The 13027-nt window shown below is 42.7% G+C and overlaps 1 protein-coding gene across 10 annotated transcripts in view; it reads left to right on the forward strand.

Moving 5' to 3' along the window:
• The window catches only part of SCPEP1 (serine carboxypeptidase 1), an 86109-nt gene that overhangs the window by 36143 nt on the left and 36939 nt on the right, over nucleotides 1-13027 (forward strand). The window contains exon 14 of one of the 10 annotated variants that reach the window (XM_089900870.1): nucleotides 8264-13027. The exons of 8 other annotated variants lie outside the window; for them this stretch is intronic. In XM_089900870.1, the coding sequence (XP_089756996.1) occupies nucleotides 8264-8326 (63 nt within the window). In that variant the 3' untranslated portion in view covers nucleotides 8327-13027. One more of the 10 variants, XM_089900868.1, reaches the window with a different exon arrangement.

The raw sequence follows: 13027 nt of genomic DNA on the forward strand, positions 1-13027 counted from the left end.
CCAACGATAGCCACTGGGGACAGACACCAAAAACAACGGGAACTACGAACCTGCAGCCTGCGAAAAGGAAACCCCAAACACAGTAAGATAAGCAAAATGAAAAGACAGAAAAACACACAGCAGATGAAGGAGCAAGGTAAAAACCCACGAGACCTAACAAATGAAGAGGAAATAGGCAGTCTACCTGAAAAAGAATTCAGAATAATGATAGTAAAGATGATCCAAAATCTTGGAAATAGAATAGAGGAAATGCAAGAAACATTTACCAAGGACCTAGAAGAACTAAAGAGGAAACAAACAATGATGAACAACACAATAAATGAAATTAAACATACTCTAGAAGGGATCAATAGCAGAATAACTGAGGCAGAAGAACAGATAAGTGACCTGGAAGATAAAATCGTGGAAATAACTATTGCAGAGCAGAATAAAGAAAAAAGAATGAAAAGAACTGAGGACAGTCTCAGAGACCTCTGGGACAACATTAAATGCACCAACATTCGAACTATAGGGGTCCCAGAAGAAGAACAGAAAAAGAAAGGGATTGAGAAAATATTTGAAGAGATTATAGTTGAAAACTTCCCTAATCTGGGAAAGGAAATAGTTAATCAAGTCCAGGAAGCACAGAGTCCCATACAGGATAAATCCAAGGAGAAACACACCAAGACCCATAGTAATCAAACTATCAAAAATTAAATACAAAGAAAACATATTAAAAGCAGCAAGGGAAAAACAACACACAAGGGAATCCCCATAAGTTTAACAGCTGATCTTTCAGCAGAAACTCTGCAAGCCAGAAGGGAGTGGCAGGACATATTTAAAGTGAAGAAGGAGAAAAACCTACAAGCAAGATTCCTCTACCCAGCAAGGATCTCATTCAGATTTGATGGAGAAATTAAAACCTTTACAGACAAGCAGAAGCTGAGAGAGCTCAGCACCACCAAACCAGCTTTACAAAAAATGCTAAAGGAACTTCTCTAGGCAAGACACACAAGAGAAGGAAAAGATCTACAATAAAATACCCAAAACAATTAAGAAAATGGGAATAGGAAAATACATATTGATAATTACCTTAAATGTAAATGGATTAAATGCTCCCAGCAAAAGACACAGACTGGCTGAATGGATACAAAAACAAGACCCGTGTATATGCTGTCTACAAGAGACCCACTTCAGACCTAGGCATACATACAGACTGAAAGTGAGGGGATGGAAAAAGATATTCCATGCAAATGGAAATCAGAAGAAATCTGGAGTAGCAATTCTCATATCAGACAAAATAGACTTTAAAGTAAAGACTATTACAAGAGACAAAGAAGGACACTACATAATGATCAAGGGATCAATCCAAGAAAAGACATAACAATTGTAAATATTTATGTACCCAACATAGGATCACCTCAATACATAAGGCAAATACTAACAGCCATAAAAGGGGAAATCAACAGTAACACAATCATAGTAGGGGACTTTTAACACCCCACTTTCACCAATAGACAGATCATGCAAAATGAAAATAAATAAGGAAACACAAGGCTTAAATGATACATTAAACAAGATGGACTTAATTGATATTTATAGGACATTCCATCCAAAAACAGCAGAATACACATTTTTCTCAAGTGCTCATGGAACATTCTGCAGGATAGATCATATCTTCGGTCACAAATCTAGCCTTGGTAAATTTAAGAAAATTGAAATCGTATCAAGTATCTTTCCAACCACAATGATATGAGGCTAGATACCAATTACAGGAAAAGATCTGTAAAAAATACAAACACATGGAGGCTAAACAATACACTACTTAATAATGAAGTGATCACTGAATAAATCAAAGGAAATCAAAAAATACCTGGAAACAAATGACAATGGATACACGACGACCCAAAACCTATAGGATGCAACAAAAGCAGTTCTAAGAGGGAAGTTTTTAGCAATACAATCCTACCTTAAGAAACAGGAAAGGGCTTCCCTGGTGGCGCAGTGGTTGAGAGTCCGCCTGCCGATGCAGGAGACACAGGTTCATGCCCCCGTCTGGGAAGATCCCACATGCCGCGGAGTGGCTGGGCCCATGAGCCTGCGCGTCCAGAGCCTGTGCTCCGCAGCGGGAGAGGCCACAACAGTGAGAAGCCCGCATACCACAAAAAAAAAAAAAGAAAGAAAGAAACAGGAAACATCTCAAATAAACAACCTAACCTTGCACCTAAAGCAATTAGAGAAAGAAGAACAAAAAAAACCCAAATTTAGCAGAAGGAAAGAAGTCATAAAGATCGGATCAGGAATAAATGAAAAAGAAATGAAGGAAATGATAGCAAAGATCAATAAAACTAAAAGCTTGTTCTTTGAGAAGATAAACAAAATTGATAAACCATTAGCCAGACTCATCGAGAAAAAAAGGGAGAAGACTCAAGTCAATAGAATTATAAATGAAAAGGGAGAAGTAACAACTGACACTGCAGAAATACAAAAGATCATGAGAGATTACTACAAGCAACACTATACCAATAAAATGGACAACCTGGAAGAAATGGACAAATTCTTAGAAATGCACAACCTGCCAAGACTGAACCAGGAAGAAATAGAAAATATGAACAGACCAATCACAGGCACTGAAATTGAAACTGTGTTTAAAAATCTTCCAACAAACAAAAGCCCAGGACCAGATGGCTTCACTTGTGAATTCTGTCAAACACTTAGAGAAGAGCTAACACCTATCCTTCTCAAACTCTTCCAAAATATAGTAGAGGGAGGAACACTCCCAAACTCATTCTACGGGGCCACCATCACCCTGATACCAAAACCAGGCAAAGATGTCACAAAGAAAGAAAACTACAGGCCAATATCACTGATGAACATAGATGCAAACATCCTCAACAAAATGCTAGCAAACAGAATGCAACAGCACATTAAAAGGATCATACACCATGATCAAGTGGGGTTTATTCCAGGAATGCAAGGATTCTTCAATATACGCAAATCAGTCAACGTGACACACCACATTAACAAACTGAAGGAGAAAAACCATATGATCCTCTCAATAGATGCAGAGAAAGCTTTCAACAAAATTCAACACCGATTTATGATAAAAACCCTGCAGAAAGTAGGCATAGAGGGAACTTTCCTCAACATAATAAAGGCCATCTATGACAAGCCCACAGCCAACATCTTCCTCAATGGTGAAAAACTGAAAGCATTCCCACTAAGATCAGGAACAAGACAAGGTTGCCCACTCTCGCCACTCTTATTCAACATAGTTTTGGAAGTTTTAGCCACAGCGATCAGAGAAGAAAAATAAAAGGAATCCAAATCAGAAAAGAAGAAGTAAAACTGTTACTATTTGCAGATGACATGATAACTATACATAGAGAATCCTAAAGATGCTACCAGAAAACTACTAGAGGTAATCAATGAATCTGGTAAAGTAGCAGGATACAAAATTAATGCACAGAAATCTCTGGCATTCTTGTACACTAGTGATGAAAAATCTGAAAGTGAAATTAAGAAGACACTCCCATTTACCATTGCAACAAAAAGAATAAAATATCTAGGAAAAAACCTACCTAAGGAGACAGAAAACCTGTATGCAGAAAATTATAAGACACTGATGAAAGGAATTAAGGATGATACAAATAGATCGAGAGATATACCATGTTCTTGGATTGGAAGAATCAACATTGTGAAAATGACTCTATTACCCAAAGCAATCTACAGATTCAATGCAATCCCTATCAAACTACCACAAGTATTTTTCACAGAACTAGAACAAAAAATTTCACAAGTTGTATGGAAACACAAAAGACCCCGAATAGCCAAAGCAATCTTGAGAACAAAAAACGGAGCTGGAGGAATCAGGCTTCCGGACTTCAGGCTATACTACAAAGATACAGTAATCAAGACAGTATGGTACTGGCGCAAAAACAGAAATATACATCAATGGAACAGGATAGAAAGCCCAGAGATAAACCCATGCACATATGGTCACCTTATCTTTGATAAAGGAGGCAAGTGTATACAGTGGAGGAAAGAGAGCCTCTTCAATAAGTGGTGCTGGGAAAACTAGACAGCTACATGTAAATGTATGAGATTAGAACACTCCCTAACACCATACACAAAAATAAGCTCAAAATGGATTAAAGACCTAAATGTAAGGCCAGACACTATCAAACTCTTAGAGGAAAACATAGGCAGAGACTCTATGACATAAATCACAGCAAGGTCCTTTCTGACCCACCTCCTAGAGAAATGGAAATAAAAACAAAAATAAACAAATGGGACCTAATGAAACTTAAAAGCTTTTGCACAGCAAAGAAACCATAAACAAGACCAAAAGACAACCCTCAGAATGGGAAAAAATATTTGCAAATGAAGCAACTGACAGGATTAATCTCCAAAATTTACAAGCAGCTCACGCAGCTCAATAACCAAAAAACAAACAACCCAATCCAAAAATGGGCAGAAGACCTAAATAGACATTTCTCCAAAGAAGATATACAGGTTGCCAACAAACACATGAAAGAATGCTCAACATCATTCATCATTAGAGAAATGCAAATCAAAACTACAATGAGATATCATCTCACACCAGTCAGAATGGCCATCATCAAAAAATCTAGAAACAATAAATGCTGGAGAGCGTGTGGAGAAAAGGGAACCCTCTTGCACTGTTGGTGGGAATGTAAATTGATACAGCCACTATGGAGAACAGTATGGAGGTTCCTTAAAAACTACAAATAGAACTACCGTACGACCCAGCAATCCCACTACTGGGCATATACCCTGAGAGAACCATAATTCAAAAAGAGTCATGTACCAAAACGTTCATTGCAGCTCTATTTACAATAGCCCGGAGATGGAAACAACCTAAGTGTCCATCATCGGATGAATGGATAAAGAAGATGTGGCACATATATAGAATGGAATATTACTCAGCCATAAAAAGAAACGAAATTGAGTTATTTGTAGTGAGGTGGATGGACCTAGAGTCTGTCATACAGAGTGAAGTAAGTCAGAAAGAGAAAAACAAATACCGTATGCTAACACATATATATGGAATCTAAGAAAAAGGAAAAAAAAGGTCATGAAGAACCTAGGGGTAAGAGGAATAAAGACACAAACCTACTAGAGCATGGACTTGAGGATATGGGGAGGAGGAGGGGTAAGCTGTGACAAAGTGAGAGAGTGGCATGGACATATATACACTACCAAACGTAACATAGATAGCTAGTGGGAAGTAGCGACAGAGCACAGGGAGATCAGCTAGGTGGTTAGTGACCACCTAGAGGGGTGGGATATGGAGGGTGGTAGGGAGGGAGACGCAAGAGCGGAGATTTGGGAACATATGTATATGTAGAGCTGATTCACTTTGTTATAAAGCAGAAACTAACACACCATTGTAAAGCAATTATACTCCAATAAATATGTAAAAAAGAAAAATACAGTCAATCATTAGGATGCTTGAAACAGGAAGGGAAGTGACCATAACATCTCATGTAGCTCAGAGTCTCTCTGATTATGTCACAGTGAGTACTTAAAACGAGTGCAAAACTTGAAGCAAAGCTGCCTGTTATTCTTTAAAAAAAGAACAAGTATCCCAAACTTAATGACCTTTTCTCTAATGACAAGTGGCTGTCTAGCAGGTATTTTACTCTTTGGTTCCTTTATTCACTGAGCAAACATTTTAGTGTCTCATAACTACTCATCTCTGTGCCAGGTACTGAGAGTACACAGATGGATGATACACCATCTCTGTCCTCTGGGAGCTCATGGACCAGAACGGCAGACAGGCAAAGAGACTCTAGTAACATGGGGTGAGACATCCCACGATGGGGCTTGGCCCTGGGAATGGGGCCCAGCCCAGGCTTGGGGGTCAAAGATGAGGCCCTCAGGATGGGCAGGAGTTAGCTGGGTAAAGAGGAGAAGGTGTGGGGTCAAAGAGAGCAGTGCATGCAAGGCCAGAGGCACCTTCAGGCAACTGCGGCCTCGGAGGGTTGTCTCCGCATCACTGAGGAGACATGAGGCTGGAGAGGGAGACTTTGCATGCCTTGGTAAGGAGCTTAGACCTACCCTGAAAGCAGTGATGTGCCACTGGGGGGTTTTAAGCAAAGGAGTAAAATTAGCAGATTTGTCTAAGAAATAACATTCTAGCAATAGAGGGCATGGGACAAGACTGGAGCAGAGAGCTGATCTAAGATGCTTTTATGATAATCCTGGCGGGGGTGACATACAGAGGAATTTGATGTTAGAAGGGAGAATAAGCAGGACTTGGTAACTGTTTTTCGATAGACCAGCCGAGTGGGCTATCCATAGGCAATTGACTATATAAACTGTGTATTTGTGGGTCTGGAGTTAAATGTTTGTCCTTAGAGATAGAGATGTGGGAGTCAAATATGGAAGAGGCCAGGGTCAGGGCCCTGGATACACCAGTATTTAAGAGGCAGGAGGAGAAAGAAGGACTCTCAAATGAGACTTGAGTAAAGAACAGCTAGAAAAGTAGGAGGGAGACCCGGGGCATCCCCAAAGCAGAGAGGGGCCAGTGGTGTCGAATGCTGCCAAGAACTCAGATAAAGGACTGAGGCGTAAGCAGTGATTTGGGTGCACCGATGTTGGTGGTAATTGTGGCAAAAGCATGTTTAGTGAATCGGCAGGCTCAGAAGCCAGCACGGAAAGGACAGAGTGAATGAATGAGCTGTGAAGACGGAAGACAACTTCCTTTAAGAAACCAGAAGGAAGTAGTAGCCCACCCTTTTAATAAACTTGATCCGAAGAGACAGTGGACAAGGCAGCAGGACACAGGGTTAAAAAGGCATTTTGTCATGGCTCTGAGTACCTTCGGTGTTGACTGGGAAAAGGCAGTAGGAGGTCTTAGAGCAGAACACTATTCCAAGAAAGGGTCTCTGTGGAGTCAGAGAGGAGGGGGAGGCAGGAGGAACCAGCTGTGGGCTGTCACTGGTGTGAGGAGTTCAGGCCCGTTTCCTGTTGGTTTGTCACCCATAGAACAAGGCATCAGTTGGGGCAGCCTTAAAATAGCTGTTGGAGACTGTTATTAAATCATCCCCCAACCACTTCCTCTTTAGTTGATTAAGTGTCATTTTGGCATACCCCACCGTGCCTGTGCCTCCTGGGGACCGAGCCTGGCAGGAGAGTCGGCAGGAGTGTGAGAGAATCGTGGAGCCGCAGAATTTCAGAACTTGGAGCCATCTACTCTACCGCCATCCTTGTGGAGGACAAACTGAGGCCTCTGCCCCTCCCCCTCTTGATGGTGTGTGGGAAGGAGATTTTTTTACAAGGATTATTTGAAAAATCTTACAGGAAAACAGAAAGTTGAATAACTGTAAAAGCAGGGGTGCCCCAAACAAAGGGTCTTGTTGGTTTACAGATTTGCTGTTAGTTTCCCTTCCACTCTGGGACCCTTCCTACACATAGAATCCTTTAAAATGTTTACAATTTTCCCTCTTCCTTGAACAGGCTGGATCCTAGTAACATAAGCACAGCCCTTATAAAGAAATCAACAGGGACTTCCCTCGTGGTCCAGGGGTTAAGACTCCACGCTTCCACTGCAGGGGGTGAGGGTTCCATCCCTGGTTGGGGAACTAAGATCCTGCATGCAGTGTGGCCAAAAAAAAAAAAAAGAAAGAAAGATATCAGCAGCTCAGCCCCAATGGAATAGGAGATTCCTTCCTAAATGCTGGCTTCTCTAGACCCCTGCAGCCCAGCAGGTGGGGGCCCAGACGTAGGGTCATTTCACAGAAGCGACGCTCTTTTTTTTTTTTTTTTTTTTAAGCGGAGGCCTTCTTAGAAGCCCATATGATTTAGATTTATTTATTTTTATTTATGACTGTGTTGGGTCTTCGTTTCAGTGTGAGGGCTTTCTCTAGTTGTGGCAAGCGGGGGCCACTCTTCATCGCGGTGCGCGGGCCTCTCACTATCGCGGCCTCTCTTGTTGCGGAGCACAGGCTCCAGACGCGCAGGCTCAGTAACTGTGGCTCACGGGCCCAGTCTCTCCGCGGCATGTGGGAGCAACTTCCCAGACCAGGGCTCGAACCCGTGTCCCCTGCATTGGCAGGCAGATTGTCAACCACTGCGCCACCAGGGAAGCCCTAGAAGGGACGCTCTTTTACGGAGTGGCACCCAGGTGCAGCTGTCCTCCCAGGTTGCTGTCACAGAGCTAGCCCCCTTCCCGAGAGCAGGGTCTCGGGATGCCGGCCCCGACCCCAGCTCCAGGCATAGAAGCAGGAGTGCTAACGCAGACACCGCTTGCTTCCAGGTTCCTTCCGACCGAGGGGACGTGGCTCTGCAGATAATGAGGCTGGTGACGCAGCAAGAATAGGACGGCCCGGGCTGCAGGTGGGCTGCTTGGCCCTGGGGCACGGAAGCCGCAGCAAGCGCCCTGAAGGGGTAGGAAGCACTCTTCTCCCTTTGAATCTGACTCGCGGGGGAGAACCTCACTTGGGCTGTGATTGTGAAGGGTCCCATCAGCTTCGACAGAGAACAAAATCAGTGCCTCTGTGACAACTTGGAAATCATTTCTGCTTCTGAAAACTGAGTTTTAAAAAACTGGATTTGGGGCTTCCCTGGTGGCGCAGTGGCTGAGAGTCCGCCTGCCGATGCAGGGGACACGGATTCGTGCCCCGGTCCGGGAAGATCCCACATGCCGCGGAGCGGCTGGGCCCGTGAGCCATGGCCGCTGAGCCTGCGCATCCGGAGCCTGTGCTCCGCAACGGGAGAGGCCACAGCAGTGAGAGGCCCGCGTACCGCAAATAAATAAATAAATAAATAAAAATTAAAAATTGGATTTCTTTTCCTCAAAATAAAGGGTTGAAAAAGATTAACATTTTCTTACTACAAAAGCAAATTATGCGATTTATAGAAAAAACAGGAAATACAGGCAAGCAACAAAATGAACACTCATATGCTCCCTTCCCACGGGTAAGCGCTGTTACCACTTAAGTGTTTATTCTTGAAAATCTTTTTTTGCTGTGTATACATATATATTTTACACAAAAAAACGCAATCATTGCTATGTTATTTCACAGTCTACTTTGTTCACACATCAGTATGATGTCTGCTGAGCATTCCATTTTATGGATGTACCATAATTTACCTACCAAATGCCCAGTGTTGCCCATAAGCAGTGTCTAGTTTGTCGCTTTTATAAACGGTGCTCTGGTGATTTATCCTGTTAGTTACATTTTTACACACATCCTTATCATTTTCTTAGAATAATTTCCTAAAAGCATACTTGTTCAGTTAAAAAATTGTAACATTTCTTTAAAATTAAAATGATGAGTTTGGGACTTTAGAGTTTTAATTCATGGCTCAAGATCTGCAAAGGGACCTGATAGCTTCTATGATAGCCCTGAAAGAAATACTACTTCCTGTAGTTGTGGGGCTGAGATTTTGAAAACCAAACCCAAAGTCTCGTCCTGCAGTATGTGAGGAAAGAGTTACTAACAGGTTACGCCTACGTGACCAGCCCCTTCTGACCTGAGACTAAAAACAGGCTTCCTTGGGTGGTGCTCCACGCTTTCCCCACAGTTTGGTTTGCTGTTGGGAAAAGAGGGCTCCTGTACTCCTGTGTGGACGGGGAAGAATGCCAGAGGCTTGTGCTGGGCCCCCCTGGACTCCACCAATGCGTATCGTTCTCCTGCTGCTTCTGCCAGGTGTCATTTGCTGGAAAAAAATTGAGCTATGAGTATAACTAGTTACTGGGTCTTATGAGTCCTTTGGACATTGAATTACAACACAAATTGAATTCCCAGCCTCACAGAGTCTTTTTGTTAGAGGTTAGGGTATTTCGGGGGAAGGAGTGAAAGTCTGAACATTAGGATATGTCATATGGGCAGATTCCAATGAACCTGGGACCTCAAAGCTTTTTTGCCATTGGGAGCAGCCCTTCCATCCCTGTCTGAGGAGGTTAGTCTCTTGTCCTAAGATCCTATAGCAAATTCCCAGACTTGCCTAAGGCCCCTGTTCCTGCTACCTTGTATTCTCTCTCAATCCACACCCATGCCTTCATGGGATTCCCTATGATGTGTCGACTGAGGAAGAAAAGTCTCAGGCTTGGTTTGTAGATGGTTCTGTGTGATATGCATGCATCGCCTGAAAGTGGACCACTTTGGCACTGGAGTTCCTCCCTGGGACAGCCCTGGAAGATGGTGGTGAAGGAAAATCCTCCTACTGGACAGAACTGGGAGCAGTGCACCTGTTTATTTTGCCTGCAAAGAGAGATGGCCAGAAGAAAGGGTCTGCCCCGAGTCATGGTTTGGTTGGGTCGTTGAACTGGAAGGAGCACAACTGGAAAATCGAAAGGTCTGAAGGAGAGAGGTCTGAGGATAGAGCTCTCGGATTGGCAGAGCGTGAAGATATTTGGGTTCCACGTGAATGCTCACTGAAGGGCAGGGGAAGGTTTTAATAATCGGGTGGATGGGATGACCCATTTGGTAGACATCAGACAGCCCCCTTCCCCAGCAACTCCTGTGGACTTGTGAACAGAGTGGCCCTGGTGACAGTGATGGAGGCTATGCATGGCCTCAGCAACATGAACATGTGTTCACCAAGACTGACCTGGCTACAGCTGCTGCTCAGTGCCCAACCTGCCAGCAGGAGACAGCGCTGAGCCCCTAATGTGGCACCATTGCCGCAAGGAATCAGCCAGCTACCTGGTGTTAGGTTGATTACATTGGACCACTTTCATTTTGGAAGAGGCAGCAAGTTGCCCTTACTGGAATTGACACTTGCTCTGGACATAGATTTGCCTTCCCTGCCCACAATGCTTCTGTCAAAACTACCACCTGTGGCCTTACAGGATGTCTCATCCACCATCATGGTATTCACAGCAAATGACATACAGCAGTGGGTTCACGCTCTTGGAATTCACTGGTCCAACCCTAGTCTTCATCATCTCGAAGCAACTGCTTTGACAGACAATTGAATGACTTTTTGAAGATTCAGTTATATTGCCGAATAGGTGGTGACATCTTGCAAGGGCTGGGGCAGTGTCCTCCGGTTTGTGGTAAATTCTCTAAATCAGCATTATGTTTCTCCCATACCCTGGATTCAGAAGTTCAGGAATCAAGGGAAAAATATGAAAGTCCATCCTCTCAGTATTAACCCTAATGATCCAATAGTCAAAGTTTTGCTTCCCATCTCTGCAGTTTTAGCATCTGCTGGTGTAGAGATCTTGGAGAAATGCTTTCACAAGGAGACACAGCAAAGATTGCATTAAATTGGAACTTGAAGCTGCCATCTGGCCTCTTTGGGCACTGAATCAATAGGCAGAGTACTGGCTGGGGTGATTGACCTGACTATCAAGGGGAAACTGGGTTGCTGCTGCACGGTGGGGGTAAGAAGGGGTACTGCAGGAGACCCTTTGGGGTGCCTCTTAGTACTCCCATATCCTCTGATTAAGATCAATGGAAAACACAGAAACAACAAGGTCCTGCCACTGTATAGCACAGAGAACCATATTCAGTATCCTATGATGAACGATAATGGAAAAGAATATTAAAAGAATATATATATATAACTGAATCACTTTTCTGTACAGCAGAAATTAACACAACATTGTAAATCAACTAGATGTCAATAAAACAAGCAAACAAAAATCAGTGGAAAACTACAACAACCCAATTTAGACTGCTAATGTCCCAGATCCTTCAGCAAGGGCTTGAGTCGTTCCACCAGGCAGGGAACTATGACAACGGAGGTGTTTGCTGAGGGCAAAGGAAACGTGGAAGGAGCAGTAGGTGGTGATAGTTACAAATACTAGCTGTGGCCCTGTGACCAGCTGTAGAACGAGGACTCTAATAGTTTAAAGTATTTCTTCTTTATTTTGATGTGACTATATTTTAATAAATATTAACCAAAAATTTTGTATCTCCTCTCTCAATCTCTATCATCTAACCTGAGATGTGCTCATAATCACTTTATATGTAAGTGTTTTAAGTTACAAGATGTCAAAACAGGAGTGTGAATCAGCTAGGAAAAGAACGAATGTTATCCAAAGACGAAAAAGGGACCTTGATGCTCTCCTGGGGATGAGGTTAGAATGGTTTTGGTTGTAAGAGGGATAGTGTGTCATGTTAAGCAGAAGCATAGCTTTGTTTTTGTCTTTATTTGGAGATTAAATGGTGTTTCGGGCAACATGTGGGTGGCCAGTTGAGAAGGGGTAGACTGTAGTCTTTGTAATGTTTCAACTTGCCTTGGCCAAACTCTGTTTTCCAGAGTTAAATTTCCGCTATGTTTCTGATTAGAGTGGCCTAGAAGACTGGAGATTCTATGACCTTTGGAGGATGGAAATTGATTTTTCCTAGTTAGGCCAGCTGCTGTTTCACCTTGTGAACTGTTGTCTTCTCATCTGTTTCTTAATTTCTTATTTCATGAACTCAGTGTTTGCTTTAATTTCCTTGAGAGGAAGCAAAGTGTTTAGAGTTTCCTAGTACAAACCTTCCAAGGAATGTTTCTCATCTGTTTCATCTATCTTTTGTATTTTGTGTTGATTTCCTCCATTTTAGTTGAGGTTGGTTGTGTATGTGTTTTTTCATGTTTATTGTGTTTGCTTGTTTATGTATACTTATCTTTGAATGAGGGTAGTTACAGAATAATCTCGTTCCCCATCCTGTTCTTTTGGTTAATTTTTAGCTTGTCCCCTTAGTTCTTATTCTGGAAGATTGGATGTTGTGGGTCCATATGGTCTGTTTAGTTGTTCAGGTGCCTAAGGGAGGTGGATGCTGGGATCTTGAGCAATAAGAACAGATCTCCCTCGACTTTGATGGGGTTACATCCTGGTAAATCCATCGTAAGTTGAAAATAAGTCAAAACTGCATTTAGTATACCTAACCTACCTAGCTTACCTAGCTTAGCCTAACCTACCTTAAACGTGCTCAGAACACTTCCGTTAGCCTACGGTTGGGCACAATCATCCAACACAAAGCCTGTTTTATAATGAACTGTTGAATATCTCATGTAATTTGTTGAATACTGTACTGAAAGTGAAAGAATGGTTGTCAGTGTCTCATGATCATGTGGC

The sequence above is a fragment of the Delphinapterus leucas genome, chromosome 19 (assembly GCF_059928025.1).
Source record: "Delphinapterus leucas isolate spDelLeu-1000000601 "Yukka" chromosome 19, BTC_Dleu_Yukka2, whole genome shotgun sequence".
NCBI lineage: Eukaryota > Metazoa > Chordata > Mammalia > Artiodactyla > Monodontidae > Delphinapterus > Delphinapterus leucas.